We start from the raw sequence: 16,502 nt of genomic DNA, 5'->3' as shown, positions 1-16,502 counted from the left end.
CAGAGCCCCCTTCCCCAGAGCCTGACTCCAGCTCCCTGGGTCCTGAGATTCCCCGGGAGGGAGGCCATGCTGAGGCCACACTCACCTTTCCAGCCCTGCAGACATCTCTTCACTAAACTCTGAGCTCTCACTACTGCCTGGAAAAGGAACACAGATCAGTGAGCATGGCGGCCTCACAGCGAGGGGCCTGTTTTCCTGGGCTCTCAGTCACAGGGCCCCAACCTGAGTTCACAGCATCCTGACCCTGTGGGCCACAACAGGACTTGAGTTTCTCCTGGTATCTCTGACTATGCTCTGGGTGGGTTCAAAGAACATTCAGTCCCACCATTCTCTGGGGGGGTCTGCACTCCCTTCCCACTGATTGCCCTCTGGCCTATGGGGCCAGTGTCTTCAGGACTGTCTGGTCTGGCTCTACCACTGCCTCCCTGCTGCTCCAGGACCTCACCTGCTAAGGGTATTGACCAGGTGAGCACTTCTGCCCCCAAGGTTGGGGCTGGGCTAGATGCTGGTCTCAGTGAATCTTGTCTACATGGGACAGAAACCTTGAGTAAGGGCCTCTGCAGACTGCTGACCCACAGAGACACTGTCAAGGCCTGGGCCAGGATTCTTTGCTTCTTTGTCCTCCCCCAGGCCTGCACTCTGGAGTTGATGGTGGTTTACTGGGCCTGACTGGGGAACCCTGCTTCCTTTGACCTCCCCCAGGTTTGTGCTGTTGTGCTAACTGGGGTCTCCTAGGGCTGACTGAGGCACCCTGCTTCCCTAGGGCTCCCCAAGGCCTGCACCTTAGGGCTGACTAGGGCATCTTCCTGGGCCTCCAGCAGGCCTGTTTCCTGTTGATAACTTGGATGCCCTGCTTCCTGGGGCTCCTGCAGGTTTACATCGTAGGGTTGAGTGAGGTGCCCTGCTTCCCTAGTCTCTGAGGAGAGATGCTGTCCTGGCATTTGCCATCTGTGTGTCAGGCCTCTGTTTCCTCCTGGACTTTGAAGACTCCAAAGTTCAGGACTCTGCCAGAAAGACCTCTAAGGCTGAGCAGTGAGAAAGGGCAAGGAAGGAGCCTGCCTCAGCCAGGACCTTCATTTCTAACCGTGGGGTAGAGAGCAGGCCAGCACTGCTCCAAACAGGGCATGCACACGTGAGCACGTGTGCATACATACACACACGCAGGCATGTGTACACACACACAGACACACACACACACACACACACACAGACACACACACACACAGAGACACACACAGACACACACACACAGCCATTTTCACAGGGCTTTCGACCCAAGCAGAAACATGTTTTGAGTTCCCTGTCTTGAAAAGCCTTGTGATCTTGCCTGAATGCTGGACAGTACAGTGCCTGACTTGCTCTCTCTCAGGCACAGCTCAGTTTCGTGGCTGTCAAACAGTTGCTCTGGACCCAGTGGTGCACTCTCAGATCTTCATAAAAATGCAGGGCCCATCACACACTCCAAGAGGAGGTCCATGAGTGGGACCCCACGGGCTGGAGGGTTCTGTGCCCAGGAGCATAGCAAAGACTTGGGAGGAAACTCCCCAGCACCTGGGAGCCCAGAATACTGTTTTCAAGCTACACCTATGAGCCTAGGACAGGCTGTCCATGCTTCCTATGCCCCTGCCTGCATCTAAAGACAATGACCTCCTTTGAGAACAGAAGGCAGATAGGGGACTTGTCACTGGCTTCTAGGAGGCAGTTGCCCTTGGACTGAAATTGTCCATGACGCCAAGACTGGCCTAACTTCACAGGGACTTTTGGCATGCGATTCCCACCTGCTGTCCCTGTTGCCCATCTCCCCTGAGCACCTGACTGTGTGCCCCACTATCTTCATCAGATCAAACACAGCTGAATAAATGTATGCCCACCACCAGCCCTGGAGAACTCTTTGGTGTGGTGTTGGTGGGGAGTAGCACAGACAGACACACAGGCAGAGACTACAGTAGTACAGGCACATTGAAAGGCAAGGGCCATCAGAGGGGCACTGGGCTGTGGCAGCAATGATAGGGCAGTGTCACCTCCCCTAGATGACCTGACTGTAAGCACAGATCTGAGTCCCATGCTAGCCTGTCCTATGTCAGCATCTCCCTGTGAACATCAGCAGCACGTTTCTGTCCCTCCGTCCATCCAGCACCCTTCCTGCCAAGGCCTAGAGGTGTGAGGCTATCCCTGAAGCTCATGTCTTCATCCTCCCTCCTCTGACTCCTCTGGGTCAGACAAGCACACAAAGAGGAAACAGTGGCTCACCCAGGGCTTAAGTGCCACTGAGCTAGCAGCTAGCTTCGGGGAACTGAGTTGGATTGAACCTGTCTTTTACCTGCCTGTCATACTTGGGACCACCAGTCGTTTAAGGCCAACCTAGGGCTCTTTCTGCAGCCCGGGAGACTCCTGCAGGGAGCCACTCTGTAGGGGTGAGGGGCCACTGGACACAGCACAGTGACACAGACAGACATGGAGCACACACTGGGCCTGTAGCCCTGCCTGTGTGTGCAGGCTGGAGACGCTTACCTAGGGAGAGTCCATTGGTGATGGCGGTGGAGGAGGTGAGGGTGAGGCCCCTGCGGGGGCTGCGGGACTCTAGGACACTGTCATCCAGAAGGTGCCTGGCTTTCTCCGATGGGAATGTCGCACTTTTACTCTCAACTACACTCAACTGACACATCATACTGGAAAATGGAAAGGAAGAAAGAAGGCAAGCTCCTTATCCGTGGAGCAAGGTGGCCACACTTGCCCTGGGGACCAGAGCCAAGGGCCAGCTGCTAGAAAAGGCCTCTGCCCAGAGCCATGGGTGGCCCAGGCTCTGCCCCTTCTCATGGTGTAACCTTGGGCAAGTCACATCCTTTCTCTGAGCCTCAGTTTCTCCATCTATCAATGGAAACTAATGCTGCTTGCCCTGCCTGTCTCCCAAGATGAAGATGAGGCTTGAGATGAAGGCATAGTAAGGAGCAGGCGGGCCATAGCCAGCTTGGCCAGATCCTGACTCCAATGCCCCCTTTTTGAGAGAGGCATCACAGCCTCATGACCTTCATCAGACTCACGGTGTGTATAATGACAGTAGCTGCTCAGAGGCCTTCACAGCTCCGTGAGATGGTGCCCCATGGGTTTGTGGTGGTGTCTAGAGGGAGGGGAGGCATTGAGGACTCACAGCTATTATGTCCTTGTCCTCTTGCCTCTGAGATCCTCTGGGGTCAGCCCAAAGGGCACTGGCACTTGTGCCTTAGCGGTAGAAGGCAGGTAGGCGGAAGGAAGGGAGGGAGGGAGGAAGGGAAGGAGGGAGGGAACCAGGGAGGGAGGGGAAAGAGAGAGGGAGGGGAGGTAGGGAATCCTCTGTTTGGGAATCTATGCCCATTGCCCAGGTGACACAGGCATGGCTTCCCCTGGTCAGGTTGAGGACCTCCATGTCCCCTAGTTATGGGCCTCATAAGGCCAGTGAACCAGCAGGTGCACTGCTCTGCTGGAAGACACCACAACACACCTACTGCCGCCCTGAGGAGAGTCATCACCAGTATCCACTGGACTTGGCTCTCCCTGAATGAGCTGTTAACCAAGCTTGGGCATTTGCATCCTTTCTCCACTAACTTCTGGTCCTGGGTCCCTACTGGTAGCGTATACAGTGTATTACCACCTGCCCCTCCATGTGTCCTGAGCTCACACCAGTCTTAGGAGAGTATGCCTGCCAGGGACACCAAGAACTCCCAGAATGGAGTGGGGGAAGGACCCAACATTCCTTTAGCCCGAAGAGGGCTGCTCAGTCACCCACTTGTTGCCCAGGCTGTGGCTCTTCCTATGTCTGGGGACTGGTGGTGTGGGAAGGCTGCCGGCCACAGATGCATCAGGACAGGTGGGCCTCCGGCGGAACCTGGCTGAGCTGGAACCAGCGGAGGGGCCTGTGAAAAGAGCAGATGGAGAGCCATAAAAGGCTTCATGGGGGAGAAAGTAAAGGGTGAGGATCAGTGGAACTGGGTCACGGGTTTGAGGTACCGCCCCCTCCTCAGTTGTCACAGATGAGATGAGGTTTACACAGGTCCTGCAGCAGCTTTCTACTCATTAGATGCCAACCCTTCATTCCAAATAGCATCGGCTCCCAAGCAGGAAGGCCTGTGCTACCCAGGTCCACTGATATCCCAATTTTGGCATCCAGGTCCTGTCTGGCAGAACCATCCATAAGAGCAACACCAGAGGCATGCCATTAAAGCAAAGATCCCACCCAGACATCCCAAGCCCAGCAGTCTACGGAGGGCCTTGAATGGGGACGGCTGGAACTGAACCTAGGATTCTATCCACGCACTTTCCCGGCCAGGACCTCCGTGCTGGCATTGGCTGTTCTGAGGCTCTGCCTCTCCACAGGGGATATACTAGAACTGCCCTGAAGGGTGGACCATCTCTGGAAGCTGTGACTATGTGGCCACAGGGGGTCTGGGCATCAAAGCTCAGGTTCCTCAGGTGACCCTGCGTGCCCTGGGGAGGATCCTAGTTTTACATGCTGGGACACAGGCTGGCTCTGTCTCTGGGGAAGAAGTTCCTGTCACTGCTCCGGAGAGGAAAAGAATGCCTAGCATGCTGCTTTGTTTTGGTTTTGCACTGCTGGAAGAGAAGAATCCAGAGGGTGGAGCCCCTTGTTTATCTGCAGCCATACAAAGATTACAGCCCTACTGCCTGAGTCACTGGGCTCCCACCCTGCACATAAAAGTACTCTAGAAAGGTCAGATGGTAAGGCTCCTACCCAGGAGGCCTGAAGTGGGAGCCCAGAGGCCCTGGTTAATGTTAGAGCAGAACCAATAGTGATCACCATTAGGACCTGTGCTGCACACTTGGTGCTGTGCTTCATGGCTGTGCTGCAACCTGAGGCATAGTCTCTTAGGAGCCCTGCGATACGGTGGAGAAGGCAGGCTTATGGATCAGCCACATGCTGGAGGCAGGGACCAAACCTGTGTGCAACAGGCTCCTGGGGGTGGGGAAGGAATGTCAGGGGTTCAGTGTTCAGGCACTGGACAGAGGGAACAGAGAGACCATAGTGAGGGGTCTGGCCATCAGGAGGCACATGCTCCACGAGGACATCTGGAGCGGGAATGACCTGCTACTGTCCTGGAGCGAGAGACTGGGAATAAATTAGCATCCACTCTGTACCAGCTGTGAGCAGCCTTGAACGTTCAAATCCTAGCTCAATGACTCCTGCACACTTGGTTCCAAGGATGTGGGGAGGCCCAGAGGTACACATGACCACATGGCTGGAGGAGGCTACGGCCTCCACTAGCCACTCTGAGGACCGTCACTCTCACCTGGCTCCATGCTTTGAGGTCTCACAAGTTTTCCAGACTCACTTTGATTGCTTCCACTCAACTCCGGATTCTCTCTCCAGGACAAGGCCTGGATGCACCCCTTTCCGCTCTGCTTCAGAGCCTTGGGAAGCATGCCTGGCCTCAGATGCCCCTGGACCAGCTGGGGAGGGTGGGCGGGGGCCCCAGCGGAAGAGCCTGGGCCTCCTGGGCCTGAGTCGGAGCTGCTCTTCTCTCTGCTCCAGGCCTCAGCCTTCCCCCGCATTCCCCCAGCATTGTTGACCAACAGCCTGGGTCTGACGTGGAAGCACAAGAATTCCCATTCAGCTGGGACCCAGATGAGGGGCCTCTCTGTCAATAAGTGACACCCTGTGCTACTGAAAGACCTCATGTTCCTGCTCCGCCAAGCCCTGGGGTGGCCCCCACTTGATGGTGCCAGGACACGTGTCTTCTGAGCTGGGTGGCTGGCAAGCTCATTGTTCATGTCCTCGGCAGGGTGGGGGTGGTGATGGGCTGGGGCTCTGGCCTCCCTAGCAGAGTGCAGGTCCTGCTGCCCAGCCTGATATGGCATGAACTGCTGGAAAAACTGACCATGTGGCCTGACTATCTCAAAGGATTGCTCTATTTTTCCTCAGCATAATTTTTCCATGAATAATCTTCAAAGCTCTTTAAGTGCTGTTTCTTTAGCAGTTTTATTGGAACATATGAGAATTGACAGTTTTTGTGGGGGAACCAGATATTATGTTGAAAAAAAAATCTGGTTTTCATTACAAGAAACCAACATACTGCCCAAAAGACCACTCATTGATTAGTAGAGAAAAGAGCACTGCATCTTCTAATAACAGCCTTGGAGTGGCCAGGATTCTAGATGATGCACGGTTGATGGCAAGGGACTCAGGATTTGGAGTCAGACAGGCCTGGGCTTCCTTCTACGTCTGTGCTTGCAGCCTGAGTGACTTCAGGCAGGTCAGCTCGCCCCTCTGAGCCCTGGGTCTATATCCACAAAACAGAAATGGAGATCCTATCCTTGTTGCCTCCCTGTAAGGAGTCAAAAACACAGTCTCGTCTCGTCTCGTCTCGTCTCGTCTCGTCTCGTCTCCTCTCCTCTCCTCTCCTCTCCTCCCCTCCCCCCCGGCCCCCTCAAATGTTTAGTGAGCCGGGACCTTGGAGTTGCCCCTGTGCCAGGCATTGAAGAATAACATGGGTTGGAAAAGTGATGCTCTGCCTTCATGGGGCAATAGTCAACAATGAGGGGAAGAGAGAGGTGTTTGCACCCAGGGAAAACACAAACTCTGATAGGAGGGTGATAACGATCTGATAAATGTGACCAACATGGCCAGGGCACACACTACACCAACAGCATGACAGCACCAACACTCGGAATAAGGATGAGGCTAACATTTGCAGAGCGTCTACTGCCAGAACCTGTGGTATGTGCTTTGCCCACGTGATCTTATTTAAGCCTCACAACAGCATGGTCATGCAAACGCTACGGTTTCTAACTTTGTGATATGGAACCTGGGGCCTGGAAGGTTCAGAAACTTGCCCAGATGAGCAGTGGGAATTTGAGTGGGGAACTGAGTGGGAACAGAACATTTGAGAATATAGGGGAAGGATCAGAGAAGATTTCTGGAAGGTCTGACATCCTGGCTGGTGCAAGCGCCTGGCACAGGCAGTGACGGAGGCAGAAGGAACAGCGCGAAGGCTCAGAGGTGACAGAGAGCAGAGTCCCCGAGGAGCTTCGAGCTTCACGAGGTGAAGGCATGGCGATGCACTCAGACTCACATCTTAGAAAGCTCTTCTGGCTGGAGAGGAATTGGATGTGGCCAAGATGGAGAGATGTGGATGAGAGGTGTCCGGGAGATGGGCCAGGCAGGGATGCGGAGGGAGGGGACGGAGAGTAACCCTCTGTGTAGGGTATCGTGCACTTGGGGCACAACTCTAGGGGAACAGAGAGACAGGAAGAAGTCCAGTGTGGGGTCAATGTCTGGAGGTCATTGGGGTAGGTGGGTGTGGGTGTGAGGAGGGCATGTTGTGGGCAGGGGAGCCTCTTCCCGTGGATTTCTGGTTCAGCCCTGCCCTGGGCCAGCACTGTCCCACTTCAGTTGGGCTTTCCAAGGCTCACACATTGGAAATTAATAAGAGGCAGCTGTGGGAGAGAGGAAAGTATCAACTGGGAGTCACAAGACTTGGGTTCTAGTCCCGCCTCTAATCCCAGATGGGCTGGGGCTGATGACATCTTCTCCTGGGTGTGCATTTCCTGAGGTGCGAACACTGTACCATCCGGAGCTCCTGCCAGTGCAATCCTGAGCCTCTAATGCCCAGGGTGGGCTGTTACCCAACTGAAGGGTTCAGTGTCCTCTGCTTCCAGCCTGCTCATGTGGAGAGTCCCACTTCAAGATCCAGAACCCGGCCCTTCCAGGTCTGCCAGAGCCCTGCAACTCTTGGGCTGCCGAGGCCCCTGTGCAGACTGTTTGTGTGGAAACTCTTCTCTAGCCAGGTTTCTAGCAGAGCCTGGGAGCTGGTCATTTCTATGTTCGCACACATTCTGCTCTCACGGGTCCTCACTGAGAGCCAACATCCATCTCCACATAAAAGGCCTGACGGTTCATTTCCTTCTGAAAGACAGTGTTTGTCACCCTTGGACTGGGCTGAAGTGGTGCCATGCTTTCTTCATAGCCAGAAGGCAAAGACTTCTGGGAGGCAACAGGGAGTGGGAGCTGAGGACACTCCCACTGATGCCCAGTGTGCTGGGCCATCTCAGGGAATGGTGTTAGGCTGAGTGTATTGAGTCTTGGCCCCTGCCTGGCTTCCTAGCCCTTTAGCTCTTACAGAAGTCCTTCACCTGTTCTGAGCATCAGAGAGGTTTGCAAAGTGAGACCATGTGGAGAGAGGGAAGGCCCTACCCCTATCTAGGCTCTTTTCTTCATCAGTGGAGCCATAGGAGGGTTAGCTACCATAGGTTAGGGCCATAGGAGGGTTAAGTGTGTCACGATGAGGGGCTATTGTGGCCTCCTGTGGACTGAGGTGGCCCAGTAAGAAAATCTGGCACAGCGTGGAGGGCTTGAAAGGATCTAAATAGGAAGCTGCTGGTGGGCCGTTGACTCTGAGGGGCTGCAGAGGTCCAGGGGTGTGTTTGCACCTGCCTAAGGCTGAGAACTTGTAGACTGTCAGAAACATGGATGAAGTGTCCAAGGGAAGAGATAGCATGATCGACTGCCCCCTGGAAGGTGCTGCACCCCAAGATAGCAGCACCCACCTCTATAAATATGTCCCACTGGGCTGTGGTTAGCAAACTGAGGAGCCTGAAAGAGACACTTGAGAGACAAGGCCACACTCTCCTGCCACAGGCAGCCATGCCTGAAGCATGCATTGAGGGGAGGGGGGGGTGATTCTCACATGGAACTAGCTAGCACCTGTGGACTGGTGGGGACGGTGTGTGACTCAGCACATCTGTTGGAAAACCAGGCTTGGAGACACATACCTGGAACCCCAGCACTCAGGAGGGAGATGGAGAGGATTAGGTATTCAAGGGCATTCTGGGCTACATTTGAGGACAGTCTGAGATACATGTACCCTGCCTGCTCGTGTTAGATGTAGGTAATAGACCTGTCCAGGCCCAGCCAGAAGTCAGCTCTGCCACTTCTCTGATGTGTGAGAATGGCCAAGCACCCCAGCATCTTTACCTACAGAATGGAGTCAGGTGAAAGTAGAATAGGCCCACCTGTCTGGTGGGACCGACCAGGCAGGACCCAAGTGCACTGAGTGAACGAGCACCAGGCAGGCTCAGAAAGGTGCTCAGTAATTATTGCTCAGTCTAGGTCGGCTGTGGTAAAGAGGTGGTGATGATAAAGTTGATGACGCAGCAAAAGTGTTTCCCTTGTGTGAACTATCTGGGGTGCTCCAGTGAGTGGCAGGGTCTCTAGCCCCTTTTGACCCACAGAATGTACATGTGTCATTAAAAGTGGTGTTCTTTGCCTTAAGGTCTGGGGTGGCAGGCGATGTGACAGTATTACCTGGCATGGCCCGTGAGCACTGGAGCTGGGGCAGTTGTGGGCCCTCGGGTTTCCTCTTTGGTGCTCAGGGCAATCTCATAATGTCCTCCATGTAGCTGCCATCAAAGTCTGCCTGGAAGGCCAGGAGCCAACATTTCCAAGAAGCATTGTACCTACAGCAGAATTTCTAGCACTCAGGGGAACCCCTCAGTTGGCCCCATGATGTGAGTCTGTGTGAAGCCTTACTGTTCCCAGGAAAACCAAGGAGAGGCGAACCAACTGATGGGATCCTAAAGCTCAGAGGGGCTTCAGCCAGGCTCTACTGAACCCACAAGCAGTGAAACTAGGAGACAGGAAGGTGTGCAGGAGATCAGCCTTGAGGTTCGAGGGCAGAGACAGAGGCCAAGGTGGAGATTTTCCTGGGCTCAAGTGTGGTCAGGAGTCTTCAGAGGAAATCTGTCCAATAGGGAAGCCATGTCGGGGCAGGGCTAGAGGAATCTGGAAGTGTCTTTAGTAGCTCCAAGGCATACACATATAAACATCACTTGCCCTCTGTCAGGGTGGAGAGAGGCAATGTTCTGTGCAGTATTTTTCTCTCCAGGAAAATATTAGTTCATTTATATAAACTGAACATTACACATAGAGAGAAATGGAAAACGTGGCATTCCTGGCCTTTTTTTCCTCCACAGACCCAGAAACAGAGCTGGTTTCTCCATTTCCTTTCTCACAGTCTCCTCGCTGGGGACTGCCTGCCTGCATGGCCATTTCCCCAATGGGAAAGTGGGGGGGGGAGCTCTCAGCAGGGTACAGGGGCCATCAGGGACCACTGCTGATGCCCATCAAGGCCCTGAGAAAACTGCAGTTGCTGTACACTGTTCAGGGTCTAGGTCTCCCAGTCACTGACAGGGAGCTGGTTAGAGAAGGGCCAGAGACCCCTCATACATACGATCTTGGTCTGCTTACACTGTCCTCTTTCTCCTCTGAACATGCTCGTCTTTGCCCCCCTGGCCTCTGCTGCCTTGTCTCCCCAACCAAGACATGCACTCCAGGAGGCCAGGGTCTTTCCTTGTTCTCACTGGGCCCCCGGTTCACAGCAGGTGCTCGGCCTATGCAGGCCTGCGGCACACAAGCCTCATGAGAATGAAGGCACAAGTTTAAGGGCCTTCCTTGGTGAGTGTGGGGGTATCTGACAGCTGGGCAGAGCTTTGAGCGAGACTAACCCCCCTCCTGAGGAGTAGAGGGAGGACGCGTTCCTCCCATTCTTGGGACTGCAAGAGGCACATTCCTGTCCTTGTGTCTGGTGAAGCTCCTGCCACGCAGCTCAGTGTAACTGCCAGAGATGCGAAGGCTTCTTCGGAGCTGCCCCCCAGGTTCTGCCCTCTCTGGGACCCCTAGGCTGCCCCAGGCTCCAGCAGCACCTCCTGTCTGTCCTCTGAGGCTGCAAGGGCCATCAGATGAGTATGAGATTTCCAGAAAGTTGCCAGCCCTCTGGTGATCAACATAAACCCTGACATCCTGCTTTGGGGATGAAGCCAGGGACTTGGAAAATTGGTGGAAAACACTCCTGTGAACTGGACTCTCTCTGTGATGCAGAAATTGCTGGCATCAGCATTTCTCTGGAAGGCTGTGCAGAGTCAGCAGCCAGCCCTGTGCTAGAGCTGCCTTCAAGGACAGGTGCCCATAGGGCCCAGCAAAGACCTATGGGGCTGGGGCTGAGGGGTGAGGCAGCTGGTCATGGGCATTCATCCAGGGTGCTGCATGCTAGGTGCTAGGAATTCCACACTGGCCTGTCTCTAAGGGGGCTTTTACTCTGATGGAAAAGACAAACATTGGGCAAATGAGTTCAGAGCTGACTGGTGGGGGGAAGGTCATGCAGTGCACTGGCCACAAAAGGATGTGATGCAAGTCCTCAAACCCCTGTGAGAGGCTGGGCAGGATCAGGCTTTGCAGGCCATGGAGTCTGTATCCCAATGACCCAACTCTGCAGTGTAAAAGCAGACACAGACAGATGTCAAAGGCAGGTATGGCCATGTGTCTTCCTACGCAGAAAGAGTATGGACCAGTTTGGGTTCCAGAACTTACTGGCCTGGGGCCTCAGTTAGTAGCATTTAGCTAAAGCCTGGAGCCTAATTCAGTAACAGAATCAGATTGACAACTTCAGCATTATCGTGACAAAAGTTGCCTCTGATGGGACTCTGGGCAAGCTCCAGGCCAGGTTCTATAGAAGTTTTCAAAGCAGCCCTGTGAGCAATGTGTGTGCTATACCCACTTCATAGGTGGAGTGTACAGTGCTGAGATCTCAGAGGAGCAGTTGTTGGGGGAGGGTTCTACAACAGGGACAAAGATTATAAAGTAGAAACCTTCCCAGGACCACAGTTCTCTTGGCTACCCTTGCCAAACGGCCATCTGTCAGGGAGTGGGTTTGCAAGGAGACAGTGGGAGCTACTTTAACACAAGGGCCTGGGAGGCGCCATGAAAACCACACTGTGGCCAGCTCTAACCCGGTCCTGATTGTCTCAAGGGTTGCACAGCAGCATCTCCCAAGGCTCTGCAAAACAACCAGGTCACTCCCTGCCAAGTGACCTGGGGAATGCAGGGGTGTGGGCAGAGTCCAGTTTACCACAAAGCACCAGTGGAGGCTGGCAGAGACAAGGAGCCAGGAGCACATCCCAGATAAAAGACAGAGGCTCTGCAGGGTAAGGCTGGGAGGAAGCTGCCACACTGCCCCTGAGGGCTCTATGAGCCTAGTCTACCAACACACATCCTGGCTGGGTGCATGGAGGGGATGACTTGAGTAGCGCAAGGCTGGGGATGGTATGACACCAGGCAGTAGTTTTCCACCTGCTTCCTGAGCACTCACTGTAGGCCAAGCTATGCTGGGTACCTCCTGAACAGCATTTCAGTTTTGATGTTCACCTTGGGACGATGGTTTCAGTATCCCCATTTTACATGTAAGGAGACAGAGACGCTGAGGGATAAAGTCACTTGTTTAAGGCTGCAGTGGCTTAGAGCCCAGGTTGGGTGATTGAGAGCTGCAACCAGGAGGACATACTACTGGATGCCTCCCTTGCCTCTCCCCAGACAACAGTGCAGATCAGCCCCTGTCCCTAAGAGCAGGCTGGACTGTTACTGAAGGCCACTGTTGTGACAGAAACAATGAGGCAGCTCACACCAAGTGAACCAGAAATGCAAAGAGACAAACCCAGATTTCGGATCCCACTACTGGGAATGCAATGTGTTTCCCCAAAAGGTGGGTAAACCTGATGCTCTAGGAAGATGTGTCATGATGTCTCATGTATCCTTGCATCCTGTGCACCCCTCTGGAGCATGTAACACCAAGGTTGGAGTGCAGCCTGGGTGTCAAGGGACTGCGTAGCCTGGGAAAGACTGTGGAGTTTTCTGTGCTTTGTGCATGTTTCTGACTTGGGCTCTGACCTCTTGTGGTCCCAAAGGATTAGGAGCCTGGCAGGTTGGCACAGGGGGCTGTGAGCAGCGACAGCTGAGTCTGTCATGCTGTGAACTTGACTGTGCTCTTGAGTCCCACATATGCCCATCCTGGCAGCCTAGCTTGGGCTGAACGTGGTTTTGCATCAACTTGAGGTAGCAACAATACCTGCAAGGTCTTCCTTGGAAGAGACTAGTCTCGGAGAGCTGCTTCCTGGTTCGATTCGGAGTGAGAGCCTGAAACCAAAGATTTTCACAAGGTCAGAGGGCCCAGGCTTATCATGGGTGTGTGTGTGTGTGTGTGTGTGTGTGTGTGTGTGTAATGGAAGCTTTAGGGGAGCCAGGATGGCTGTTAAAGGGTACAATAATCACAGAACCCAGGAATATTGTGAGACCTGCTCCCAGTCACAACCCCTCCCTTTGATGTCTCTCCAGTTTCCAGGCCCAAGAAGCAATGGTTAAAGAAAACAGATAAAAACACTGGCTCTTGATTATCTACTTCACAGCTCTGTGACTGAGGTACGTTTACTGCTGAGGAGACTAAGAAGGTTAAGCAGCTTCCACCCCTGAATGAATGAGGCTAGCAAGTGGCAGGCAGGACCACTGTGATGGAAAGGAAGGCTCCAGAGGACAGGACTGTGGCCTGGAGACAGCCCTGGGAGGTGAAGGGAATCCCAGCTCACATGTGCAAAGCAGTTTGCCTGCTTACTGCCTCCATGGGGGAAAGGGGGACGGCTGGGATTCCCGGGCTGGGGAAAAGGGGAAGGTTGGGAGTCCCCGGCCCTCCCAGCCAGCAGGAGGGCCAGATGCCTCCCTCCAGGTAGCACAGCTAGGCAACATTCAGACAAGACTCTCAAATGGTAGCAAGAGGAAAAAGCAAGGGTCTAGAAACACAAAAGACACTGTTTTACAAAAGGGACGAGAAAGCGGCAAGTACTGCCCTGCCTCTGGGCCCACGCCAGGAGGCAGTAGTGTCCCTGTGTCATCCCTGCCTCCACTCCCTAGAAACCCCCTCAGGTGCATCCACTGTGGGAATGACTTACAAGAACGTGAGCTGAGTTAAAACCTGAACACCAAGATGATGACACAAGGAATAAGATGAAATGGGAGACTCAGGACAGATGGAAAACAGAGAGGGCTGGCTGAACACCAAGTGGCAACAGATCACTGGGGACTGCTAGAGACCTAGGAGGTGATCACAGCTGCTAGAAAGCAGCTCACAGAGGAGGAAGGCAGCGAGCACCCAACACCTGCGCCCTGGAAGGTTGAAGTGAAGAACCGGTCTGGAAGAAGTCAAAGATACAATCAGCAGAGCTGGCCTGCAGCCAAGAAGGGCCACTGCCTGGCCAGGGAGATCTGGGGCCGAGCACTCCTCTCTGAGCTTCCCACTTGTATTTCATGGAGTTCTTCACCCACCAGGTAGACAAAACGGGTGTGTGCAACAGACTGACTTAAGACTTTGTCAGCAGCAGCAGCACCCAATGTCGGGAAGCCATGATGCTAGGTCTAGAGACCTGGGGGAGAGCAGAGGTGGGTACCCAGGAGGTCAGATCCAGGGATGCAGCCGTCTGAGAACCAGCCCTCTGAAGAAGGCAAAGCTCCTGTTTCCTGATGAATACAGCTAAATAAGGGAGTGATTTAAAATAAAGCTTCCAGAACAACAGGTGGTAAGAAGGAATTCATTTGAAAACACAAAACAGTAGAAATTATGATTTGTAAGCATGGTGTTTGTTATAAACTTGGAGGATGGGGTACAACGATTAACAGAAAAAACTGGAGGATGGTGGAGGGGGACATAGCGAATACTAATAGTTCATCTTTGATAACCAGAGCCAGCTAATGCTGCTTCTAGAAACTTAGTTACAGGGAACCACCCAGACGAAGCCTCTTCACTGTTTACTTGACTCCCTCTATGAGTATTAGGAAGCTGTTTTAGGGAATAATCTTTTTTTTCTATTTTTTTAATTGATTTATTTTTCTTTTATGTGTACGAATGTATTGACTGCATGTAAGTGCATCCATGTCATGCAATGCCCGCAGAGGACAGAAGAGGGCGTTGGATTCCATGGAACTGGAGTTATGGACAGTTGTTAGTTGCCATGTGGGTGCTGGGATTTGAACCCAGGTCTTCTGCAAGAACAGCCAGTGTTCTTAACCGCTGAGCCATCTCTCCAGCCTGGGAATAATCTTTTTTAAAAGATGTCTTTTTAGTTTTTAAATTATATGTTTGTGTGTGTCTCTATGTGGGCATGTACATGTGTGTGCAGGTACCCAAGAGGGTCAGAAGAAGGTGTTGGAACCCCTGGAGGTGGGGTAACAGGCAGTTGTGAGCCACCTGATGTGGGTTCCAGGAACTGAACTCCTATCCTCTGCAAAAGTATCCAGTGCTCTTAACTACTGAACCAGCTCTCTAGCCCCAGGAAGTAATGTCTTGTAGTAAATAAATACTAACTTAAAGAGAGATCATTCCTTAGCCTTTATTCCTTTTTTCTGGTTGAATTAAAAGAAAGTTAAGATTTTTAATTAAAAATGGCAATGCTACGACCCAAGGTGAATAAATTCTACCCTTGCATCCATCCATCTACCCAGCCTTCTCTAAGTACAGAGAAAATTTTCATGCATAGGAAGGCGTTCACAATTCTGTTTACTTCATGCTAGTTTGGAGTTATGCTTTCTAGGTGGTGGGACTTGGGCAGTTTTTCTTAAATCAGTAACACAGACTAACGACTGAGAAAGATGAGACATTTGTTGGGCCTCCTGGCAAAGAATCTCAAGGCAGAGAGCAACAGAGCACTAGAAGTGTACAGTCATCGACGTGATGAGGTTTTCGCATCCTTGAGGCTGAGGAGCCACCTCCAGGTGTGAGCTGTCCACAGAGTACCCGGGGCTCTGGCACAATCACAGGTCCTGTCTGCCTCCTGCCACTTAGAAACAGCACCTCCTCGGGAAGGGAGTTCTCTGTGATCAAGGGGCCTGGAGAAGGCCTGTCTCCCTGAGTTTGCCTACTTTGCCCCAACAAAGAGCCTTTGTGAACCCCAGGCTGACTGTTGTTTAGCATGAGAGCTGGGGTGCTCCCCTCCTTCAGAATGGAAGGAGTAATTACTCATAATCTGCAGCTTGTCCAAGGATTGTCTCATGGTCAGAAGCATTTATAGGCCACTTTTCTCCTTAATGCGTATGAGTGTTAATGAAAAACTACTGTCTCTCTAATGGCAAGACTCGTGTGTGAATGGAAAACGTTATCCCAGAACCTAAGTGGGAAGAATTTCCCCACCCCTGGCCACTCTTTTCAGGAACAGAAAATGCTTTGTAAATAAAATAAGCTCAATTTGGAATGGATACAAGTTTTTTTGTTTTGTTTTGTTTTGTTTTGACAGGCTCGTCCTGTAGCTCCTGCTGGTTTTGAACTCACTGTGTAGACCAGGCTGGACTAGATCTCACAGAGATCCCCCTGTCTCTGCCTCCAGAGTGCCGGAATTAAAAGGCCTGCACCACCGTACCCAGCTTGAATGCAGTTTTAACAGTAACCTTTGACCTTCATCTGTGCCTCTTTCTATTACAAAACACCACAACTTTGTACCATTCATTATTTTGATGAATGATGATACAGGAACAATGAAGATGGTCTATGCTCCCAAAGATGGTTAGAGCTACGCAGGAGCTCTGAAAGAAGGTCAATTCCAGAGAGTCGTGTGGACTAGAAAGAGACTGGTGACCCTGACTCACAGCTGGGGCTGCGTACTACCACTGCTGCACCAGCTTGAACAGCCAGTCCCCAGATTCA

At 52.7% G+C, this 16,502-nt stretch overlaps 1 protein-coding gene across 7 annotated transcripts in view; it reads right to left on the bottom strand.

Moving 5' to 3' along the window:
* The window catches only part of Ralgps1 (Ral GEF with PH domain and SH3 binding motif 1), a 269,430-nt gene that overhangs the window by 23,833 nt on the left and 229,095 nt on the right, over nt 1-16,502 (bottom strand). For 2 of the 7 annotated variants that reach the window (XM_008824977.2, XM_017796226.2), the window contains exons 11-14: nt 12,888-12,955; nt 3,764-3,890; nt 2,512-2,669; nt 86-137 (exon numbers count right to left, since the gene is read on the bottom strand). In XM_008824977.2, the coding sequence (XP_008823199.1) occupies nt 86-137; nt 2,512-2,669; nt 3,764-3,890; nt 12,888-12,955 (405 nt within the window). Of the gene's footprint in view, nt 1-85; nt 138-2,511; nt 2,670-3,763; nt 3,891-5,959; nt 7,429-12,887; nt 12,956-16,502 lie in introns of those variants that run through there. The other 5 variants (XM_017796233.2, XM_017796231.2, XM_008824960.2 and 2 more) reach the window with 4 other exon arrangements.

Source organism: Nannospalax galili, unplaced genomic scaffold (assembly GCF_000622305.1).
Source record: "Nannospalax galili isolate Female #2095 unplaced genomic scaffold, S.galili_v1.0 scaffold290, whole genome shotgun sequence".
Classification (NCBI taxonomy): Eukaryota; Metazoa; Chordata; class Mammalia; order Rodentia; family Spalacidae; genus Nannospalax; species Nannospalax galili.
Note: the sequence above shows the minus strand (reverse complement) of the source record. Positions and strands in the feature narration are given on the sequence as shown.